Here is a 24,188-nt window from a genome sequence, read left to right on the forward strand (position 1 = left end):
GGCAGAAGAACAGCTGGAGCCTGTTCCCAGTGTGTGCATGCACAGAGTTGCCAGAGGAAGGGAAGAGCTAAAGAACAGGGGTTGACTTAGGAGTAAGGCCACAGGTGGACGATGAATGGCCCCTCCCAGAGGAAATAAAAGAGGAGCAAAAGGGGAGTGGAGTTTGCAGGAGGCCATTAGTTCCCTTAATTGGTTTGGAGACTCAAGTTCTGCAGAGATCGGCCTGGCAGCTCTCCAAGCCAGAGAAGGTCTGTGACTGTAAATCCTCCGAATATAGGGTCTCCTGCTTGAGCAAGAGGGGTTGGACTAGAAGACCTCCAAGGTCCCTTCCAATGTCTATTATGAATGAATGAAATAGTATAAGGTCTCCTGTTTAAGCAAGAGGGACCTTGGAGGTCTTCTAGTCCGATCCCTCTTGCTTAAACAGGAGACCTTATACTATTTCATTCATTCATTCATTCATTCAGAAGACCTCCAAGGTCCCTTCCAGCTCTATTCTGATGGATTGAAATGGTTTGGGTCTCCTGCTTGAGCAAGGGGGTTGGACTAGAAGACCTCCAAGGCCCCCCTCTGTGTTATACTGCCAATTAATCGCTGGGATGGCTTGCCTCCAGAAATGGTGGGTGCTTTCCAGAAAAGATTGGCGATCCATTTGCCTGGCATTGCGCAGGGTCTCCTGATGGAGCAAGAGGGGTCGGACTAGAGAACCTCCAAGGCCCCTTTCCAGCTCTTGCCATTCCGTTATCTTCCACATGGCGAGCCCCCCCCCCCCCATTTTCACCCTCTTTGGCCCCAAAGGAGCGAGAAGAGGCAGAGGAAAACGCGCCGCTTCCTCCATCCAAGGGAGAACAATACTTCCCCTCTTGAAGTTTCCCCAGCTTCCCACCCACCCCCCTCACCCCACCCCAACTCCTCCTCTCCCGAATTGGACCCTGTGGCTGATTGATGCCGTCATTTTTCTCCAAATCCGCTCATCAGCGCTGGCTGCCTTCTGCGGCTGCAGATAAACAGCTCTCCTCTCTCGGCTGAAGGTGCCACCAACGGTAAGTGAGACCTTCTCTCTCTCTCTCTCTCTCTCTCTCTCTCTCTCACTCTCACTCTCACTCTCACTCTCTCTCTCTCTTCTTCTGGAAATCCTTCTCTCTTTCCACCTGTAGAAGTTTTTTTGCAATGTACTTTCCAAGGTCAGCTTTCTCCCCCCCCCCCCCAAACAAAACCCCTGATTGGGAAGAACGAGTGAAACTTCAGGGGCTGGGATTTTATTTTCCATGTTGGCTCCAAGCAAAAAGCTTTCATCAAGGTAACTAGAACCATTTCCAGGACTGGGCCAAAGAGAAGTTATAAACGGCGAGTTTTTGTTGAAATCAGCCCATTTCCTGATATAATTATCTTTCTTCTTTAAAAAAAATCATGGAAAGGAATGGAAAAGAAAGAAATGGAATGGAAAGTAAAGGAAGGAGTGGGAAGGAAGGGAGGGAAGGAGAAAGAAGGAAAGTAAAGGAAGGGAAGGAAGGAGAAAGTGAAGGAAAGGAAAGGGGGAAGGAAGAAGAGAAGGGAGATGGAAAGGAAGGGAAGGAAAGGGAGAGGGAAGGGAAGAAAGAAGGAAAGAAAGACAGGAAAGGAAGGAATGGAAAGGAAAGGGAGAAGGAAAGGGAAGAAACGAAGGAATGAAAAGGAAAGGGAGCAAACTGAGACTTTGCTTCCTCTCAAAGCCCCAGTTGCCTTCTTCCTTGTATTCAATCAGTTCTCCATCCACAGTTCCACCGTGTAACATTTTAAAAATATATATATATATATATATGCAGGCAAGCTAGGCTACCCCATTGCTGGAAACTAGATTTTGCTACTCGCCAAATTTATTCCAAACAGTTGCTTAAAATTCCCCTTCATGCAGAAATGTAGCATTTCAGGGAGAGGGTGAAATTAGAACGAACCCCCTCCTTAATCCTAGCTTTCTAAGAAAAAAGCTTAGTTTCCATCATGTTACGTCTGCATCGCCGTTCAAATTACATCGAACAAATAAGTGTCCTCTTAATTAATTATAAAGGGACGCGGTGGCTCAGTGGCTAAGGTGCTGAGCTTGTCAATCAGAAAAGTCTCCAGTTCGAATCCCTAGCACCACGTAACGGAGTGAGCTCCCGTGACTTGTCCCAGCTTCTGCCAACCTAGCAGTTTGAAAGCACTTTAAAAATGCAATTAGAAAAATAGGGACCACCTTTGGTGGGAAGGTAACAGCGTTCCGTGCGCCTTCAGCATTGAGTCCTGCCGGCCACATGACCACGGAGACGTCTTCGGTCAGCGCTGGCTCTTTGGCTTTGAAACAGAGATGAGCAGCGCCCCCTAGAGTCAGGAACGACTAGCACATATGTGCGAGGGGAACTTTTACCATCACCTTTAATTAACCATGTGATTTTTTTTTCTCTCTTCACAGAGGGCACTCCACTAGAAAATTCTGTACCGCGATGGGTAAAGCTTTCGGCTTCATCTTTTGCGCTACGACGTTCCTTTTGCTTGGACAACCTAAATGGACAGGTGAGAAAGGGGAAAAAAAACCACACCACACCTGCATTTTCTCCCCTTCGCACAACGCTAGAGTCCACGTCCCCTTCGATCGCATTATTCTCATTATTTGAAAAGTATTTTGAGCAACGACGTTGCGTCTTATGTTTTCAGGACTCAGATTGCCCATGGTGAACGTAGAAAGAGGGAACACTTTTATTGTCTTAAATAAATCTTAAACGTCATAATTAAATAACCAAACGCCCCCCATTAACAGATAATAAAGGTATCCGTTAATGTCTTTTAAAAATACATTGACTAACATCATCTAACAGCAAGGCAAATAGTAACATTTGTTTTGTGCTTATTTTATTTTTGGAAAGGGTTTCTTCATCTTAATTAAATCAATTAAATCAGGGAAGACGAACTGACCAATGAATATTTGCCTTCCATTTCTAAACAGGTGTCAAAAACTCATCAGTCTGTAACCCCAAATCTGAGTTTGGCGAGATTTAACGCTTCAATCTTTCCCCATCACTGCAAAAACGTAGAAGATGCATCTCTCTTTTTAAGGAGCGCAGGTTTGGGGGGCACAAAATCCGCCAAAGAGATAATACGGTTTACAAATATTTGAAAAAAAAAGGGGACTTTGATCTCACTAATGGCAAAGCTTTGACTTGGGTTTATTTTAATTATTTAAACTTAAGAGTCACTGGGCAGATTTCAATTCGCTGGCAGAGAATTTCTCTTGCCGAGCATTTTGTGTTGGTTTGCGCAAAAATAATAATTTACTTTCTGCAGCCACTTAAATGTGAGCAAAGGTGCATAAACCCCAAATTCAGGTTTGATGTCAGCTAAGGCTCGCTTTAGCTTAACTTCTCCTTGATCTCCAGGGGCCTCTCTGAGCGGCTTCCACAAGAACTTGGAAAGTTTTGTCCCCAGGCCATTTAGTCTCAAAATGGGGGAAAAACCAACTTTCTTGTTTGAGGGGACTTTGCCAAGAGTCAAGGAGGCGTTTGCCCAAATCACTGCCACCTGTCTTGGTCTTGTTCTGGATTTAAGCCATGTTTTCCCTCTGATCACTTAAGTGACAGACCTGATCTTTCTCTGTCAAAGTTTCCTTCCTTCCTCCTTATTTCGTTCCCCTTTTTTTCCATTCTCATCTCTTCCTTCCTTCTTTCCTCCTTTTTCCCATTCTCATTTCTTCCTTCCTTCTTTCCTCCTTTTTCCCATTCTCATCTCTTCCTTCCTTCTTTCCTCCTTTTTCCCATTCTCATCTCTTCCTTCCTTCCTTCTTTCCTCCTTTTTCCCATTCTCATCTCTTCCTTCCTTCTTTCCTCCTTTGTCCCATTCTCATCTCTTCCTTCCTTCCTTCTTTCCTCCTTTTTCCCATTCTCATCTCTTCCTTCCTTCCTTCTTTCCTCCTTTTTCCCATTCTCATCTCTTCCTTCCTTCTTTCCTCCTTTTTCCCATTCTCATTTCTTCCTTCCTTCTTTCCTCCTTTTTCCCATTCTCATCTCTTCCTTCCTTCTTTCCTCCTTTTTCCCATTCTCATCTCTTCCTTCCTTCTTTCCTCCTTTTTCCCATTCTCATTTCTTCCTTCCTTCTTTCCTCCTTTTTCCCATTCTCATCTCTTCCTTCCTTCTTTCCTCCTTTTTCCCATTCTCATCTCTTCCTTCCTTCTTTCCTCCTTTTTCCCATTCCCATCTCTTCCTTCCTTCCTTCTTTCCCCCTTTTTCCCATTCTCATCTCTTCCTTCCTTCTTTCCCCCCTTTTCCCATTCTCTCCTTCCTTCCTTCCTTTCTTCCTTTTTCCCATTCTCATCTCTTCCTTTCTTTCCCCCCTTTTCCCATTCCCATTCTCATCTCTTCCTTCCTTCTTTCCCCTTTTCCCATTCTCTTCTTCCTTCCTACCTTTTTCCCATTCTCATCTCTTCCTTCCTCCCTTTTTCCCATTTTCATCTCCTCCTCCCTTCCTTCCTTCTTTCCCCCCATTTTCCCATCCTCATACTTATCTTCCTTCCTTCCTCTTTCCTTCCCCCTTTTCCCCATCTTATCTTCCTACCTACCTACCTCCTCATATCAAGGTCAATTGTTGATTAAGTGACACAGAAAAGTAAAGTGTGTATTTAGAATGTCATTTCCTGGATTTTTAAATATGTGGCATCACCCAATAATTTCAGGATCCAAAGTGAGTGAAAGTGACATTCTTTTAGCCGCCCATACAGAGAGCGCTTGACTTAATAACTGTTCGCTTAATGGCCATTTTGAGTTAGCACAGCACTGCGAAAAGTGACTTACGACCATTTTTTTCACACTTACGTCCCCTGATGCAACATCAAAAATTCGGACTCTTGTCAACCGATTCGCATTTATGACGGTTGCAGTATCCTGGAGGGGGTTTGTGTGTCATAGGATCCCCTTTTGTGACCTTCTGACAAGCCAAGTCAAGGGTGGGGAAGCCAGATTCACTTAGAGACCATGCAACCAACTTAAGAGCGGCCACAGTTCACTTAGCAACCGTGGACAAGAAAAATCGTAAAATGGGCCCAAAGCTCACTTAACAACTATCGTGCTCAGCAGCAAATCATTGAGCTCCATTAAGTCTAGGAACACCTGGATAGATACAGGTTGCAAGGAATGGAAGGAATGGAAAGGAAAGGAAGGGAAGAATAGAAAGGAAGGGAAGGGAAGGAAGGAGAAAGTGAAGGAAAGGAAAGGGAGAAGGAAGAGAAGGAAGAAGGGAAGGTAGATGGAAAGGAAGGGGAAGGGAAGAAAGGAAAGGGAGAAAGAAGGGAAGGGAGACGGAAAGAAAGGGAAGGAAGAAGAGAAGAAAGGAAAGGGAGAAGGAAGGAAGAAGGAAAGGAATGGAAAGGAAAGGAAGGAGTGGAAAGGAAAGGAAGGAGAAAGGAAAGGGAGAAAGAAGGGAAGGGAGATGGAAAGAAAGGGAAGGAAGAAGAGAAGAAAGGAAAGGGAGAAGGAAGGAAGAAGGAATGGAAAGGAAAGGAAGGAGTGGAAAGGAAGGAGAAAGTGAAGGAGAAAGGAAAGGAAAGGGAGAAGGAAGGGAAGGGAGACGGAAAGGAAGGAGAAGAAAGGAAAGGAAAGGGGGAAGGAAGGAAGGAAGAAAGGAAGGAAGGAAAGGAAGAAGGAAAGGAATGGAAGGAAGGAGAAAGTGAAGGAAAGGAATACCTGGATAGATACAGGTTGCAAAAATCAGTATTGTTCTCCCCCCCCTCTCCCCAGTGCTTATTTTTCAGCCTTTGGGCCCCATTTCCTCCCAGCGCTCCTTAAGAGCTCGAAATAAATCCAAAATCGATGTCGGATTTGGGTGCCGAACAATTGCTCCCGTGGAGAACTCCCGGACCGTTACCGTGGCTGATTATTTACGGCCTCCTTTTTCAAGAGCTGGTCTTTGATTTATTTTTCTGCGCCTGGTTTTTTCCTTTGTGTGTGTGTGTGTTTCTCCCCCCCCCCTTCAATGGCCCTCAGGAGGCACCTCTTACAATTCCTGTCCCAGGCTGCCCACCGCGGATGCCAAGCTCTTCAATGGGCCTCCTTGTTCCCTTCCACCGGTCCAGCGCGGGGCTTCCGTAAGGGGGCCAAAGGGAAGTCCCGCTGGCTTCAACAGCGGCAGTTGAAAAGAAAACAAGAGGCGTCTTTGGGCCTCGCTCCAGCCTCCATGGAGAGAAAAAAGCTCTTTATAGCTGGATAATTCAAAAGTTCAGCTCGAGACAGCAGAGGCAAAATGAATGGGCATTTCTTCCCTCCCCCCCCCCCCAAGATATATATATAAACAGAGTTGAAAAAGACCGAGAGAAAAGAATTTCCACTGGCTGAAGTTCTGGAATTTCCGCTCGCCGCAACCTTTGATTTTTTTCCTGGACTGAAAGAAGGACATTTATTGTCAAGAGTCGCGGCCAAGCAGAACCTGCAACATTCAAGGCCGTTTGGGTGCAGGGATGTCCCCCAACATCTAGGGTGACGGACAGTTCAGTGAAGGATGAACTGTCATCTAGACTGAAGGATGAACCAACGTCTAGGGTGGTAGGACAGTTCAGTGAAGGATGAACCAAAGTCTAGAGTGAAGGACAGTTCAGTGAAGGATGAACCAACGTCTAGGGTGAAGGACAGTTCAGTGAAGGATGAACCAACGTCTAGGGTGAAGGACAGTTCAGTGAAGGATGAACCAACGTCTAGGGTGAAGGACAGTTCAGTGAAGGATGAACCAACGTCTAGGGTGAAGGACAGTTCAGTGAAGGATGAACCAACGTCTAGGGTGGTAGGATAGTTCAGTGAAGGATGAACCAACGTCTAGGGTGAAGGACAGTTCAGTGAAGGATGAACCAACGTCTAGGGTGAAGGACAGTTCAGTGAAGGATGAACCAACGTCTAGGGTGAAGGACAGTTCAGTGAAGGATGAACCAACGTCTAGGGTGACGGACAGTTCAGTGAAGGATGAACTGTCATCTTGACTGAAGGATGAACCAACGTCTAGGGTGAAGGACAGTTCAGTGAAGGATGAACCAAAGTCTAGGGTGAAGGACAGTTCAGTGAAGGATGAACTGTCATCTAGACTGAAGGATGAACCAACGTCTAGGGTGAAGGACAGTTCAGTGATGGATGAACCAACGCCTAGGGTGAAGGACAGTTCAGTGAAGGATGAACTGTCATCTAGACTGAAGGATGAACCAACGTCTAGGGTGAAGGACAGTTCAGTGAAGGATGAACCAACGTCTAGGGTGGTAGGACAGTTCAGTGAAGGATGAACCAACGTCTAGGGTGGTAGGACAGTTCAGTGAAGGATGAACCAACGTCTAGGGTGAAGGACAGTTCAGTGAAGGATGAACCAACGTCTAGGGTGAAGGACAGTTCAGTGAAGGATGAACCAACGTCTAGGGTGGTAGGACAGTTCAGTGAAGGATGAACCAACGTCTAGGGTGAAGGACAGTTCAGTGAAGGATGAACTGTCATCTTGACTGAAGGATGAACCAACGTTTAGGGTGAAGGACAGTTCAGTGAAGGATGAACCAAAGTCTAGGGTGAAGGACAGTTCAGTGAAGGATGAACTGTCATCTAGACTGAAGGATGAACCAACGTCTAGGGTGAAGGACAGTTCAGTGAAGGATGAACCAACATCTAGGGTGAAGGACAGTTCAGTGAAGGATGAACTGTCATCTAGACTGAAGGATGAACCAACGTCTAGGGTGAAGGACAGTTCAGTGAAGGATGAACTGTCATCTAGACTGAAGGATGAACCAACATCTAGGGTGGTAGGACAGTTCAGTTAAGGATGAACCAATGTCTAGGGTGACGGACAGTTCAGTGAAGGATGAACTGTCATCTAGACTGAAGGATGAACCAACGTCTAGGGTGGTAGGACAGTTCAGTGAAGGATGAACTGTCATCTAGACTGAAGGATGAACCAACGTCTAGGGTGAAGGACAGTTCAGTGGAGGATGAACCAACATCTAGGGTGAAGGACAGTTCAGTGAAGAATGAACCAATGTCTAGGGTGACGGACAGTTCAGTGAAGGATGAACTGTCATCTAGACTGAAGGATGAACCAATGTCTAGAGTGAAGGATGAACCAACGTCTAGGGTAGTAGGACAATTCAGTGAAGGATGAACTGATGTCTAGGGTGAAGGACAACTCAGTGAAGGACGAACCATTGTCGGATGGAAGGGAGAGGAAGAGAAGGAGAAAGGGTAGGGAGGGGAAGAGGAAGAGTAGGAGTAGGGAAGGGAAGAAGGAAGAGTTAAGGAGAGGAGGGAAGGAAGAAAGAGATAAGGAGAGGAGGATGGAAGGGAGAGAAAGAGAAAGGGTAGGAAGGGGAAGAGGAAGAGTAGGAGTAGGGGAGGGGAAAGGGAAGGAGAGGAGGTAAGGAAGAAAGGTAAGGAGAGAAAGATGGAAGGGAGAGGAAGAGAAGGAGAGGTAAGGAGAGGAGGGAAGGAAGGAAGGGAAGGAGAGGAAGTTGCAAGGGAGTGTAAGAGAAGGAGAGAGGGTAGGGAGGGGAAGAGGAAGAGTAGGAGTCCTCTTCCTCCTCTTTCTTCCTTCCCTCCTCTTCCTTCTTCCCTTATCTTTCTCCTACTCTTCCTCTTCCCCTCCCTACCCTTTCTCCTTCTCTTCCTCTTCTTACCTCTTCCTTCTTCCTTTACCTCTCCCCTACTCCTACTCTTCCCCTTCCTACCTTCTCTTCCTCTCCCTTCCATCTTCTCCTTCCCTCTTTCTTCCTTCCCTCTTCTCCTTCCTCTTCCTTCTTCCCTTAACTCTCCCCTACTCCTACTCTTCCCCTTCCTACCCTCTCCTTCTCTTCCTCTCCCTTCCATCTTCTCCTTCCCTCTTTCTTCCTTCCCTCTTCTTCCTCTTCCTTCTTCCCTTACCTCTCCCCTACTCCTACTCTTCCCCTTCCTACCCTCTCTCCTTCTCTTCCTCTCCCTTGCACCTTCCTCTCCTTCCCTTCCCTCTCCACTACTCCTACTCTTCCTCTTCCCCTTCCTACCCTCTCTCCTTCTTTTTCTCTCCCTTCCACCCTCCTCTCCTTACCTCTTTCTTCCTTCCCGCCTCTTCCTTCTTCCCTTCCCTTTCTCCTACTCCTACTCTTCTTCTTCCCCTTCCTACCATCTATATAGGTTTTTTTTTAAAATCTCTCAATTTTTGTTGAGGAGGGAATTCTTTCTCTAGTCTGAGATTATTTGCTGCTGGATGAGACAGGCTCAGGATCCATTCATCCGTCTCCAAGGCAATTTATGGAAGAAAACATGTCTCTTTTGTACTTTATGAGCAGTTGAAAAGGAAAAAAAGTGTACAACTGTAGCCGTTTATATAGCAAAATTACAATATATAATTTTACAATTCCCGTATTTTTCAGATGCCGCTGAAGGGGATTTCACTCAAAAGGTCAGTATCCATTTTTCTCAACGTACTGTCACAGCTTGCATCTTCTGATCTGTTTCCACAATTGATACACACACACATACACACCTGAAAACACAAATTACTCAGTAAAGAGGGAGACGTAAGAATGAACGGTTTTCTCCAACCCTCGCAAGTTGTCAACGCCTCGAGTGACTTGGCCGAATTGGGCGGCTGTAGAAATGGAAGAAATCAATAAAACGGATTATAAATATTTCAGCTTTTGCCAGCCGGTTTCTAGAAAGAAGGAAAAATAGAAATCTCAAAAAAAGTGCAGAGAAGAGCCACAAAGAGGATTAGGGGACTGGAGGCTAAAACATATGAAGAACGGTTGCAGGAACTGGGCATGTTTAGCTTAAGAGAAAGAAGGACTAGGGGAGACATGATAGCAGTCTTCCAATATCTCAGGGGCTGCCCCAAAGAAGAGGGGGTCCACCTATTCTCCAAAGCACCTGAGGGCAGGACAAGAAGCAATGGGTGGAAACTAATCAAGGAGAGAAGCAACCTAGAACTGAGAAGAAACTTCCTGACAGTGAGAACAATTAATCAGTGGAACAGAAGTTGCCTCCAGAAGTTGTGAATGCCCCAACACTGGAAGTCTTTAAGATGATATTGGAGAGCCATTTGTCTGAAACGGTATAGGGTTTCCTGCCTGAGCAGGGGGTTGGACTAGAAGACCTCCAAGGTCCCTTCCAGCTCTACTATTGTATTGTATTGTAAAATATTGAACGGACAGAACTGTAACTATTAGTAGGACTCCGTGGTGTTAAGTCAAATACCGGTAGGTGCTAATCTCCGGTTATTATTAATCAATTGATTGGTGAACGATTTGTCTGAAATTATATCGGGTTTCCTGCTTGAGCAGGGGACTGGACTAGAAGACCTCCAAGGTCCCTTCCAACTCTGTTAGTCTGTATGAAAGTCTCCTGCTTGAGCAGGGGGCTGGACTACAAGACCTCCAAGGTCTCTTCCAACTCTGTTAGTCTGTATGAAAGTCTCCTGCTTGAGCAGGGGGCTGGACTAGAAGACCTTCAAGGTCCCTTCCAGCCCTGTTATTCAGTTACTCTGTTAAAGTTTTACTTCTCAGCCAGAGAAATTTCTCAGGACTTGGAAGGGTCATCAATCTTGGTGTTGGGTCAATCGAGGGGCGCAAGGACATTTTCTGGAGTTGGAACGCTCCAGGGTTGAGGTCAGAGGTGAGACCAGGTGCTTTTCCTGAGCTGTAAGCGTGCAGCGGGAAATAAATTCCCCGGAAACCTGTGTCCTTTGCACAGGAGTTCTGCAGGGAAAACACCCCCCCAAAATAGAACCGTTCGTAGCTCACCCAACAATATAAGGTGCAATTTTATTGCTAATGCCAACACAACTTTTGTCGTGCTGCACTGTGTGTGATTGTCTTTCCTTTTCTTTAATGCGCGGCTAATTTTCTGAAATGTTTTCGTCCGCAGGACGGCGTCTCTCTCGGGGCAGGCGGCAAAGATGCACCAATGATCTACGTTACGACGATTCTGGTAAGGGGGTGGGTGGGTTTCTTGGCTGTGCAAACAGCCCCGAATCAATGGAGTTGGGGTTACAATATTCATATACGTGGAGGCCTCGACCTACGGCCAGAACGGAGCTCCTGATTTCCGTCACTGAGTGAGACATTTCTTAAGTGAATTTCGCCCCATTTTTATGACCGTTGTTAAGCGAAATCGCTGCGGCTGTTAAGGGGGTCACACAGTTGTTCGGCGAATCTGGCTTCCTTTTGCTTGTCAGACGGTCGCAAAAGGGGACACAGCAACCGTCATAAATATGAGTCTGTTGTCCAGCGTCTGAATGTCACTCGCGCGACCACGGGAATGCCGCCGGGGCCATCGGCGCAAAAAAACATTCCTGATTCGCTTTTTTCAGTGCCGTCGTAACTTCCAATAGTCACTAAGTGAACTGTTGTAAGTCAAGGACGACCAGTATTAAAATAAGAGGCCCTCTGCTTAAGCCATGGTCTCGTTGAACCTGAAGGAGACGGTCTTCTGATTATTGGGGTGCCCAGTTTTTTGGGGGAGACATAACTCTTTTGATGGCTCCGACGGTGCACCTTACATGACGTAGAAGGGAAGTTTAGAAATATCCATAAAATCCTCCATGGGGATGGTGGGGGGGGAGACATGGATGGGGTATCACTTTTCGCACCTGGGTGATGGATCATCATCCTCATTTAACAGCCCCATAATCCCTTGCAGGGTGGAGTCTGGGCAAATGAACGGAGCTAAATATTTACTGGCCAGATGCCTTTCCTGTCTCCAGTGCAGAGTTTTGTTCAGCAGATATATTCTCAATGTGCTCAGAGAGAGAAATATCTGCTTCTACCTAGGATCGAACTCGCAGCCTGCTGATTGTGAGGCGAGAGCTCCACCTCTAGGCCACCGCACCACTCTTAAAGGAACTCCAGTTGCGACGGGCTGATCCAGGCAATGGAAGGGGCTGGGTCAACTCTGAAGCTGGCCTGACCAAGGCCATCTTGGCGGCTTCGGCATTGCCACACTGGCGCTGAAGGATTAGGGAAGAGGGAGGACTAGAGATAGTTGGGGTTTTGTAGCCAAAGCAGAATAGTTTCCCCTGAGAACCAAGGTCATTTCCACAGGTGGCTGAAGAGAGGAGGAGCGGCGTTGCCGGGCAACCAGACAGCGCCTTGATTGGACCATGTGGCTGATTGGGAAAAGGGGCGGAAACTTTTAACTTTTAGTGAGGTGAAAATGGCGGGAACCTTCAGAGTCGGTTTTCACCAAAACTTTGCCGATGCGGTAGATCCGATCGAATTGTTCTTGGAGAGATCTACTTCCCTCGGGGTTCATGTTCGCTAGGGGTGTATTCCTTGGAACTCTGACAGGGCTTGTGAGGAAGAAATATTTCCTTTGCTTCGCCCCCTCCCCCCCCCAGGAAGACCCCTACGCGATGGTCAGGGGTCCCGAGTTGGAAGGCTACTGCATCGACCTGTTGCAGAAGCTCTCGGAAATGCTTCATTTCAAGTACAAAGTCAGCGTCGTGAAGGACGGCAGATACGGGAGTCTCAGTTCCAACGGGAGCTGGTTGGGCATGATCGGAGAAGTCTTGAGGAAGGTGAGCTTTTTTGGGAAGGGGTGCTCTTCAAACTGGGACAGACGCACACACACACCCCATATGCGTGTCAAGGGAATGTGACATTCGCACAACCAGTTTCCCAGCCGATATAGTTAAGATAGATAAGGTAAAGCTAAAGGTTCCCCTCGCACATCTGTGCTAGTCGTTCCCGACTCTAGGGGGCGGTGCTCATCTCCGTTTCAAAGCCCAAGAGCCAGCGCTGTCTGAAGACGTCTCCGTGGTCATGTGGCTGGCATGACTCAACTCCCGAAGTCGCACGGAAGGCCCCTATTTTTCTACTCGCATTTTTTGCGTGCTTTCGAACTGCTAGGTTGGCAGAAGCTGGGACAAGTCACAGGAGCTCCCTCTGTTATGCGTTGCTAGGGATTCGAACCGCCCAACTGCCGACCTTTCTGATCGACAAGCTCAGCATCTTGGCCACTGAGCCACCTTTTTAGATAGCCATTATATGAAGAATCCTGGATTAATATAGATAGCCAGGATTCCTGGGCTGTGGGAGACCTTGTATTGCCAGGGGGGGGGGGGGGACCACAGGCAGACATCGGCTGAACAAGAGTTCATTCAGTGACCGTTCAAAGCCTCAATGGGACCGATAAAAAGGGATTTACGTTGCTAAGAGAGACATTGGTTAAGTGAGTTTTGCCCCATTTTTACAGCCCACAGTTGCTAAGTGAATCCCTGCAGTGGTTAAGGAAGTAACCTGGTTGTTAAGCGAACCGGGCTTCCTCCAATTGGCTGGTCGGAAGGTCGCCAACAGGGATCGTGTGACTCCGGGACACTGCGACTGTCATAAATATGAGTCGGTTGCCAAGCTTGTGAATGCTGCCCCGGTCGTAAGTGTGGAGAAAGGGCCTGAAGTCCCTGTTTTCAGTGCCGTCGTAACTTTGAACGGTCACTGTTGTAAGTCGAGGACTACCTGTAACCCCCAAAGTCTTGCAAATCTTCCTCCCCTCCTTTCGCTCCAGTGAATCAGGCAGGTGTCCCACCTGAACCATTTTCTGAGTGTTACCTTGCAATTCTGGGGCTCACAAACGTTTCACCCCCTTCGGCTTCTAGGCTTCACCCCTTCCCTTCTTCTGCGAAGGCCTTCTTCCTTCCCCTCTACCGAGGTTTCTCCCTTCTATCTTTTTTTCCTACTAATGATCCCGTAATCCCTTGCTTCGGGGCAACTGAATGGAACTGAGTGTTTATTGGCCGGATGCCTTTCCTGTCCCCAGAGCGGGGTTTTTTGTTCAGCCGATATAATCTCATTGTGCCCGAGAGAGAGAAATATCAGCCTCTACCTAGGATCGAACTCCCGGGATGCTCCCCAACCTTCAACCCTAACCTCCCTTCTTCTTCTCCCAGGAGGCTGACATGGCCGTAGCTCCCTTGACCATCACGTCGGTCCGAGAAGACGTAGTGGACTTCACCCAGCCGTTCCTGTTCACCGGCATCGGCATCCTGCTCGAGAAGGAAGCGGCCTTGGAAGATGCCTCCCTCTTCCACTTCCTGACCCCCTTCACCAAGGAGACCTGGGTCGGCATCCTCTTGGCTTACCTTGTCTCCAGCCTGTGTCTCTTCTTGGCTGGAAGGTGAGTAACCCGCACCCGCCTCCCTCTCGGTTGAAAAAGAGGCCAGGAGCCAGACGATTCCTTCGCCAAATTTGGAGGGCAGGTGGGGACCCAGAAATGCGATCAAATTCATGGGAGCATGACCACAGAATACAGGTACAACGTACGATCTCAATGGAGCCCAAAATCTGTCGTTGCCGAGTGAGAAATCCGTTAAGTGAGTTCTTCCCCCGTTTTACGACTTTTCCCACCCCCGTTTGTTAAGCGAATCCCTGCAGTTCCTAAACCAGTCACACGGTTGTTAAGCGAATCCTGCTTCCCCATTGACTTTGCTGGCCAGGAGGTCGCAAAAGGGGACCATGTCCTCAAATACCGTATTTTTCAGAGTATAAGGCGCGCACCGGAATATAAGATGCACCAAGAGGCTTTTTTTTTTAAAAAAAAAAAAGGTTTTGCACTCTCCAGACCTCCCAAAAATGAAAATGTGTTTTATATATATAAAAAAAGGGCATGCATAGCCTTTAGGAGGCTTATAGAGTGCTCCTGGGGGCTGGGGGGGGAGAGGGGAATGAGCAAAAAACGGCCCGTTTTTTGCTCATTTCTGGCCTCCCCAGCCCCTAGGACCACTCTATAAGCCTCCTAAAGGCTATGCACGTCCATTTTGGTGAAGAAGGGCGGGGTTTCGGGAGGCCAAAAATGCTGTATTCAGTGTATAAGACGCACCCAGATTTTCACCCCTTTTGGGGAGAAAATGGTGCGTCTAATACTGAAAAATACGGTAATTTATCAATGAGAAGCACAGAGAGAGCAAACAATTAGTAAGTGTCAGTCAGAATGAAAAATGGGGAGATCCCAGGCTGTTTATTTCCTAAGCCCCACAGCAGGAAATGATAGAATCATAGGGCTGGATGGGACCTTAGAGGTCATCTAGTCCAACCCACAGCTCAAAAACAGTGTTGTGGGCCACCAACGGAGCTGGCAGCAGATTCGGACAGTGAGGAGGTTGGGGAGGAAGATGGGCCAGTCCTGGAGTCTGGGGAAGGCTCTGATGAGGGCTCTGTGTCGGAGGCAGAGGGGGGGCCAGGGCCGTCTGACAGTTATCAGCTGCCTTCGGAGTCAGACATCAGTGAGGCAGAAGAACAGCTGGAGCCTGTTCCCAGTGTGCGCATGCGCAGAGCTGCCAGACGAAGGGAACAGCTAAAGAATAGAGGTCGACTTGGGAGTATGGCCACAGGTAGAGGATGAATGCCCCCTCCCAGAGGAAATAAAAGAGGAGCGAAAGGGGAGTGGAGTTTGCAGGAGGCCATTCGTTCGCTTCATTGGTTCCTGACTCTCCGAGACTCCTGGCCAAGTTTTGCAGAGATCGGCCTGTCAGCTCTCCAAGCCAGGTAAGGTCTGTGACCATAAATCCTCCCTTGAAAGACTTTGCTGGATGTAAAGGAGCAAAATTCACAGTCAATGAATAAAAGGGGTTTTTGTCGGGACCAGGAGTTTGCTTCATGCTCTCGGGAAACCTCAATCAGAACACATGCCTTGGGTTGCTTGTGCCTTGGTATAACCTGTTTTCCTGAGCATGTACAAAGGGCTCCATTTGAGGAACCCCAGATCTACATCCCCGGCCTCCAGCAGAAAACACGAGGGTCTTTGCTTCTTCGCAGAATGAGCCCTTCAGAATGGAACGGAAATGAGGAGAACAAGTTCACCTTCCTGAATAGCCTTTGGTTCGGTGCCGGAGCGCTCACCCTGCAAGGTAGGCCCCAAAAATTGAAGACTGTGACTTCAATTCAATATTTGAATTATTGCTCCTTTCGGCCCAATCGAGGGCAAGATGCTAGCCGGCCTCGGCTGACCTCCCAAAACCAAGCATGGGTTGGATCTGTTTCGGACTTGGAAAAGGAGGCCACTAGGAGATCACAAGAGGGGAAGTTGTGCTTGTCTTGTGGGGCTCTTTTAAACCCTGCTAGTCTTGGGGATGATGGGATGGGAGAAAATGTATTATTAATAATATGCTTTAGAAAAAGTATTATTATTAATAATAATTATTGCTGTTATTATTTTGTTTATTCATTAAATATGAAACTCAGCCAATTGAACATTCAAAAATGCATTGCAAATACCAGTGACTGGTGCTAATGGTTGATACTGATGGTTATTATATTATATTTATATTTATATTTATATTTATATTTATATTTATATTATTATATTATATTATATTATTATATTATTATATTATTTTATTTTATATTATATTATATTACGTTACATTACATTACATGATTATATTATAAATGTTTATGATGATATTATTATTACTATATTAATGATTATTATTGTTATTATTACTATTTCTCAAAATTAAGTGTACCCAGAACCCACTGTGTTTCTATAGAATTGCAACTAATTGCATTCATAAAAAAAAAGGCGGCTAATGTTTTTTTCCCCCTCCCATCGAAGTAATAAAGAATTGGGAATATCGCTAGAGTTGGACAATTTTCTATCTTTTGGGTGCAGTTTGAAGAAAGAAAAGTCCTTTTTCATTTAGTGACCGTTCCAAGTTACAGCAGCACTGGGGAGGAAAAGTGACGTATGCCCTTTCTCAGAAAGGGATGGAGGTTTATGGGGAAGAGGAGGAAGAGGAAGACTGTGGTCTCTTTAAGCTCGCTTGTTTTCTTGCCGACGTCTCGTGACCCAACTAGGGTACATGATCAGTGCCAGAAGGGAGTAGGGTTTATGGGGAAGAGGAGGAGGAGGACTGTGAGGTCTTTGGTGGTCTCTGAACTCGGCTCTTTTTTTGCAGGCGCTTCATCACCCAAATTAAGTAACGTCATCACTAGCACTGAATATGTTACCTAGTTTGGTCATGAAACGTCCGCAAGAAAACAACCAAGCTCAGAGAGCACCAGGGAGCCCACAGTCCTCCCCCTTCTAGCACTGATGATGTTACCTAGTTGGGTCATGAAACGTCCGCAAGAAAACAACCAAGCTCAGAGAGCACCAGGGACCCCACGGTCCTCCCCCTTCTAGCACTGATGATGTTACCTAGTTGGGTCATGAAACGTCCGCAAGAAAACAACCAAGCTCAGAGAGCACCAGGGAGCCCACAGTCCTCCCCCTTCTAGCACTGAAGATGTTACCTAGTTGGGTCATGAAACGCCTGCCTGGAAAACCACCCAGCCGTGGCCTGAGCCTCATCTTTAGGAGCCGGACGTGAGCTCAGCCTCCTGGCGTTTCTCGGACAACCCAAACCGCTCTGAATTCCCCTCTTCCTTCCTCGCCCCCCGCACAGGCAGCATTCCTCAGCCCAGGTCGCTTTCCATACGGGTCATCTCTGCCATCTGGTGGCTGTTTGGCATCGTGGTGGTGGCGGCCTACATCGCCGGCTTCAGCTTCGTTTTGGAGACGGCCTCGAACCACATCTCCATCCAGAACTTCGAGGACCTGGTGAAGCAGAGGCAGCTGGAATTCGGGACCATGGAAAGCTCCTCCACGCTCCAATATTTCAAGGTGAGCCCCTTGGATCCACCCACCGGTGCCCGGAAGGGCGAGCTCCTCTTTCGGCCGCGGGGTTCTTTAAACACCGAAAAGAATTGGGAACATGGATTTTTTTTTTCAGCCTCTCAGGATTTGTCCCAAGGCTTCAACAGCCTCGTCCTGCGCTGAGCACCCCAGAATTCCCCAGCCAACGCGAGGGCTCCCTGGGAATTCCGGGAGGGCAGATTAAATCCCGCGTGGTTTATTTACTTAGGAAGTTTATATAGCCGCCCACTCGCTCTCAGGGAGCCTAGGCGGCTTGCAAACGATGAAAACACGGTATGGGATTTTTTAAAAAACATAATAAAAAGCAAACAATGATATACACACACCCCTCACACTCCCTCGGTCACAATAGGTTTGGTGCGGAAAAGGGGCCACCAGGGAGGGAGGGAGGGAGAGAGAGAGAGAAAGAGGAAGATAGATAAGAGATAAATAAATGATAGAGAGATAGGTAGTTAGGTAGGTAGATACAGAGAGAGAGAGAGAGAGAGATGACAGATAGAGAGAGGTAGGTAGGTAGAGAGGTAGAGATAGATAGATAAGAGATAAATAGATGATAGAGAGAGATAGGTAAGTAGGTAGCTAGATAAGAGAGAGATGATAGAGATAGATAGAGAGAGGTAGGTAGGTAGATAAGAGATAGATAGATAGATAGATAGATAGATAGATAGATAGATAGATAGATAGATAGATAGATAGATGATAGATAGAAGATATAGATGATAGATAGGAGATATAGATGATAGATAGATAGATAGATAGATAGATAGATAGATAGATAGATAGATAGATAGATAGATAGATAGATAGAAGATATAGATGATAGGAGATATAGATGATAGATAGATATAGATAGATAGATGATAGATAGATAGATAGATAGATAGATAGATAGATAGATAGATAGATAGATAGATGATAGATAGATAGATGATAGATAGATAGAAGATATAGATGATAGATAGGAGATATAGATGATAGGAGATATAGATGATAGATAGATAGATAGATAGATAGATAGATAGATAGATAGATAGATAGATAGATAGATAAGATATGCACTTATATACCACTTCATAGTGCTTTACAGCCCTCTCTAAGCGGTTTACAGAGTCAACCTTTTTCTCCCAACAATCTGGGTCCCCATTTTACCGACCTCAGAAGGACGGAAGGCCGAGTCAACCTTTGATTTGCCAGCCTGCAAATCCTAACCACTGTCAGTCCCTCTGCTTGCGCCCACAGAATTCCAAAAGCCCCGTCCAGCAGCTGGTCTACGAGTCCATGATGAAGAAGGAATCCGTTCTGACCAAGAGTTACCAGGAAGCCATTCAGCGAGTCCTGGATTCCAAATACGCCTTCATCGGAGAATCCATTTCACAAGATCTCGCCGTGGCCCAGCACTGCAACTTAATCCGGTCCCCAGAGGTTCTGGGCGCCCGTGGTTTTGGCATCGCGACCCCAAAAGGTAAAGAGATAGTGAGTGGAGGGGGGAGTCACCCCCCCATGACACCCTCTAATTGAGCAGTCGAGGTTAAAATAGGAGAGAGAGAGAGAGAGTGCTTATGCGAGGAGCAAGGACCACCGCCTCCTGATCCAAGAGCACGGAGAGTGGAGAGAAGGCGAGAACAACGCAGACTGGGCAGGCTACTTGGGAGGAGAGCACCCCGCCCCTCTTCACAAGGCACACCTGGGGACTGAGGCTTAAGGAGACCCTGTGGGGAGGGGCATTTGTTGGGAACAAAGGCTGGACTCCTAGATGGTTGAGTGCTTTGAACTTTCCTGGATTCCTTGCCTTCTTTCTGGATTCCTTGCCTTGCTCCTTTGCTACCGGGACTCCTCGACTTCCCTGCAGTAGACACATTGTGTGAATGCATAATCCAGGGTCTCCCACCATCATCTCCAGAAGGTCTAAAGTTCAATCCCCCCCCCCCCAAAAAAAGGCCCATTAAATTGGTCTCTCTCTCTTTCTGTCTCTTTTTCTGTCTCTCTTTCTCTCTGTGTATCTCTCTCTCTCCTTCTCTCTCTGTGTCTCTCCCTATCTCTGCGTATGTCTCTGTCTCTCTTTTTCTTTTTCCCTGTCTCTCTTTCTCTCTGTCTCTCTGCCTGTCTCTCTTTCTCTCAGGATCTCCTTGGACCAGCAAACTCTCCGTGGCCATCCTGAAACTCGGCGAATCCGGAGAACTGGACTATCTCCGCAACAAATGGTGGGAGAGCAGCTGTTCCCACGAAGACCACGACAAATGGAGTCCTCTGAAGCCCCAAACCCTGGGGGGGATTTTCCTCCTCCTGGCACTGGGTCTCGTCTCGGGAATGCTGGTGGCCGTGATCGAGCTGTCCAAGCAAAGCCGTCGCACGGCCGAACAGGAGAAGGTGAGCTGGCTTTCATTTTCCCCACGCTAGCACACACACACCGGGGGGGGGGATACGCGGCTGAGGCCTGAATCCAAGCAATTGAATAACGTGCAGGTAGTCCTCAGCTTACGACCGCAATTGAGCTCAACGTTTCTGTTGCTAAGCGAGATAGTGACACGAAAATTGTGCTCCATTTTACGACCTTTCTCGCCACGGTTAACGTTAGTAACGTTGTGAAGTGAGTCTGTCTTCTCCCTTTCATCTGTTCTCCTAAAGCAGCGGTTCTCAACCTGTGGGTCGCGACCCCTTTGGGGGTCAAACAACCCTTTCACAGGGGTGGCCTAAGACCATTGGGAAATTGCAAAATTACATTTATGAAGTAGCAACGAAAATAATTTTATGATTGGGGGGTGACCACAACATGAGGAAATGTATTAAAGGGTCGCGGCATTGGGAAGGTCGAGAACCATTGTCCTAAAGGTTCATTTTAAATCTCTATCCGTTTAATCTGTAATCTACCCAGCCTCTTCTTAAAAATCTCCAGGGATGGAGCATTTACAACTTCTGGTGGCAAGCTGTTCCACTGGTTAATTGTTCCTCATAATGAGGAAATTTCTCCTTAATTCCAGGTTGCTTCTCTCCTTGTTAGTTTCCACCCATTGCTTCTTTTTCCTGCCTTCTGGTGCTTTGGAAAATAAGTTGAAACCCCTCCCCCCTCAAACACGGCTATCCTGTCCCCCCCGGTCCTTCTTTTCTCTAGACTGGCCATTCCCAATTCAAATTACCGTATTTTCCGGAGTATAAGATGCACCTAGCTTTTGGGGAGGAAAAGAAAAAAAAAGCTCCCTCTGCCTCCCAGCAATTTGCCTCCTTGCAGTAAATAGCAAACAGTTTCAATTTCAGCACAACTTGATTAGCACAAACAGCTGATTGTTGGTTGGATCAGCCTCCCGATGATCAGCTGTTTCAGGCTGCAGGGATTGCCATGGCCTATTGCCGCCTCCGTGCGCCCTATTTTCGGGCCATTCCGGGCAGCGGGGATCAGAATGGGCAGAAAACAGGATGCTCGGAGGCCAAAAACGGGGTACGCAGAGGCGGCAAGAAGCAATGGCTCTCCCTGCGGCCTGAAACAGCTGATGGTCGAGAGGCCAATCCAACCGACAACCGCTTGTGCTAATCAAACTGCACTGAAGCCGAAAGTGAAACAGGCTGTTTGCTGCAAGGAGGCAAATTGCTCAGAGGCTGGGGGGGGGGGGGGGGGGCACGCGTGGGCGGAAGTACATTCGGTGTATAAGACGCACCCAAATTTTCACCCTCTTTTAGGAGGTGGAAAAGTGCATCTTATACGCCAAAAAATACGGTAGATTTATTTGATGGGCTTTGAAGCCCTGGCCGCCATTGCCTGACATTCTCAGAGGCTACCAAACATTATATGGTTTTTTAAAAGGGGGGAGAAGATTGGAAAAAGAATCTTTTAACCGCCTTTTCCCCAACTCCTCTCCCCCCCCCCCTTTTGCCAACTTCAGAAATCTTGCTGTTCTGCGTTCACCAGGGAGCTGAGCCAGCGGTTCCAGGCGCGAGAAAACAAGAGGCAGGAAAACGCAGAAAAATCCAAGGCGTGAAGAAACAGGGCAGGAACCCGCAGCCAAATTTTCAACGAACTATATTTCCCCCTCCTCCCCTCCATTTCTTTCCTTTTTTCCCCCACCCCTTTTCCTCCTATGCGATCTGTAAAAGCACACTTAGGGTATTTCCCCCCCCCCCCAGTAATAATTCTTTTTTATAACACTTAGCAGAGGTTTTTGGGGGCACATCTGGGCAAAAACTAGCATAGTTTCTCACTGCTAAGGTAAAAAAAAAAATCCTAGCGCCGGTTTTTTTCTCGTTAAGACAAACCAGATTGTCAGCTAACCCCGGTTTCTGCATCGTTAACATTATCTAACATTCACATCGGTAGCGTTGTGGAACGACTGGTTTTGTTGGGGGGGGAGAGGGGGCTATCACGGCTCGTCCATCGTAAAGAGAAGGTAGAGAGGGTCTCCATATGTAGGAATGGGAGAGAAGAAAGAAAATGTAAACTTGCTAAATTGATGAGGGGAAGGTGCTTTTTCTTGGCTCGAGATTTTAATAAATTAGCATAAATTTACATACAAAGGGGCCCTTTGCTAACAGCAGAAGACCTAAAAGGGATACAGATTATCCAGAATTGGGAGACTCCTGGGTGGGTCTCGCAAAAGGGGGGGGGGGTGGAAGACATGACCCCCTCCCCTTAAAAGTGGCTTTTCCCCCCCAAAGTTCAAGGAAAGATCCATACAATCCCCCAGGGCCAACGGATGGAAATAAAGCCCTCCCTGCGAGGTGGGACAGCGAAGGCACTTTGTAAGCCCAGCACAGGATCCGCGGGGCAGCCTAGAAGTTACACAACGACTAAATAAAAAGAATGTTGTGACAAAACGCTTTTTTTTTAATATATACCTGCAACTCACCAACTTTTCACCAGCTGTTTTTTTTTCTGACTTTTTTTTTCCAAAGACCCTTTCCATCTGGGAGGGGGGGGGTTGAGAGAGGGGGGATTATGGGCCGTGGCAACCTCGTCTGTTGTGATGTCCGTAGTAAAACAGCCTGGTCTATGACGGTCCAGCGGGAAAGCTATTAACAGACGGGAGGCGGCTGATCTGGAACGGGCGCTGTAGGGTTTTGGAAGGGAGAATCAACTCTTCTGCCTTTTCATTCATCACCCGCACGCAAAACCCTGGCAAGGGCGATGCCGGAGAAGAGCGAATTGGAGAAGGGTGTCCTCACAAGCCGACTTTCCCTGAGAAGTGAGTACCTCCCCTGCTCTTTTTCAACCGACATTGGACTAGGAAGGGGCCAGCATCCTTGGCTCAGGTTAGACGTCACTTTCCTTGTGACTCGGGTGCGAACCAGGAAAGCTTCTGCTCTGCTCCTCAGAACTATAGGGTGAAGTACACCTTTAGCCGTTAAGGAGGTATAGATGGATGGATGGATGGATGAGGTAAGGTAAGTAGGTAGATGATAGGGAGGGAGGGAGGGATGATAGATAATAGATGACAGGTGAGATAGGTAGGTATAGATGCTAGGTAAGAGGTAGATGATAGGTGAGATAGGTAGGTAGGTAGATGATAGGTAGATAGATATAGATGGATGCTTGGTGAGAGGTAGGTAGGAGGGTAGATGATAGGTGAAGTAGGTAGATACAAATAGATGCTAGGTGAGATGTTGGTAGGTAGATGATAGGAGAGATAGATTGATAGGTGAGATAGATATATAGAAAGATGCTAGGTGAGAGATACGTAGGTAGGTAGATGATAGGCGAGAGATGAAAGGTTAGATAGATAGGTAAAGAGATAGATAGAGAGATAGAGATAGAGATAGATAGATAGATAGATAGATAGATAGATAGATGATAGATAGATAGACGATAGATGATTGATAGATAGATAGAAAGAAAGAAAGATAGAGATAGATAGATAGATAGATAGATGATAGATAGATAGACGATAGATAGATGATTGATAGATAGATAGATAGATGATAGATAGATGATTGATAGATAGATAGATGAGATAGATAGATGATAGATAGATGATAGATAGATGATTGATAGATAGATGATAGATGATTGATGATAGATAGATGATAGATAGATGATAGATAGATATATAGATGATAGATAGATGATTGATAGAAAGAAAGAAAGATAGAGATAGATAGATGATAGATAGATAGATGATAGATAGATGATTGATAGATAGATAGATAGATAGATAGATAGATAGATAGATAGATAGATGATAGATAGATGATTGATGATAGATAGATGATAGATAGATAGATAGATGATAGATAGATGATAGATAGATAGATAGATGATTGATAGATAGATAGATAGATGATAGATAGATGATTGATGATAGATAGATGATAGATAGATAGATGATAGATAGATGATTGATAGATAGAAAGAAAGAAAGAAAGAGATAGATGATAGATAGATAGATGATAGATAGATAGATGATAGATAGATGATTGATAGATAGATAGATAGATAGATGATAGATAGATGATTGATGATAGATAGATGATAGATAGATAGATAGATGATAGATAGATAGATAGATAGATAGATGATTGATAGATAGATAGATAGATAGATGATAGATAGATGATTGATGATAGATAGATGATAGATAG

The 24,188-nt window shown here is 46.5% G+C and overlaps 2 protein-coding genes across 2 annotated transcripts in view; one reads left to right on the forward strand and one right to left on the reverse strand.

Annotated features, from left to right (window-relative positions):
* Positions 1 to 24,188, reverse strand: part of TTC34 (tetratricopeptide repeat domain 34) — a gene marked incomplete at its 5' end in the record, with an annotated part of 233,841 nt that overhangs the window by 106,164 nt on the left and 103,489 nt on the right. The window lies entirely within an intron of this gene.
* Positions 891 to 23,320, forward strand: LOC309393120 (putative glutamate receptor). Its single transcript, XM_081954968.1, has 11 exons — positions 891 to 1,043; positions 2,432 to 2,532; positions 9,368 to 9,396; positions 10,860 to 10,922; positions 12,331 to 12,510; positions 13,879 to 14,105; positions 15,743 to 15,834; positions 17,374 to 17,591; positions 18,864 to 19,086; positions 19,744 to 19,991; positions 21,500 to 23,320. The coding sequence occupies exons 2-11, from the start codon at positions 2,463 to 2,465 to the stop codon at positions 21,593 to 21,595; spliced, it is 1,446 nt and encodes a 481-aa protein (XP_081811094.1). The 5' UTR covers positions 891 to 1,043; positions 2,432 to 2,462; the 3' UTR covers positions 21,596 to 23,320.

Source organism: Natrix helvetica (genome assembly GCF_964273705.1).
Source record: "Natrix helvetica genome assembly, chromosome: 5".
Classification (NCBI taxonomy): Eukaryota; Metazoa; Chordata; class Lepidosauria; order Squamata; family Natricidae; genus Natrix; species Natrix helvetica.

Coding starts and splice junctions, on each gene's coding strand:
- LOC309393120 (XM_081954968.1), top strand. CDS start 2,463: ATGGGTAAAGCTTTCGGCTTCATCTTTTGCGCTACGACGTTCCTTTTG. Junction 9,397..10,859: donor AAGGGGATTTCACTCAAAAG/GTCAGTATCCAT, acceptor TTTCGTCCGCAG/GACGGCGTCTCTCTCGGGGC. Junction 17,592..18,863: donor CCACGCTCCAATATTTCAAG/GTGAGCCCCTTG, acceptor TTGCGCCCACAG/AATTCCAAAAGCCCCGTCCA.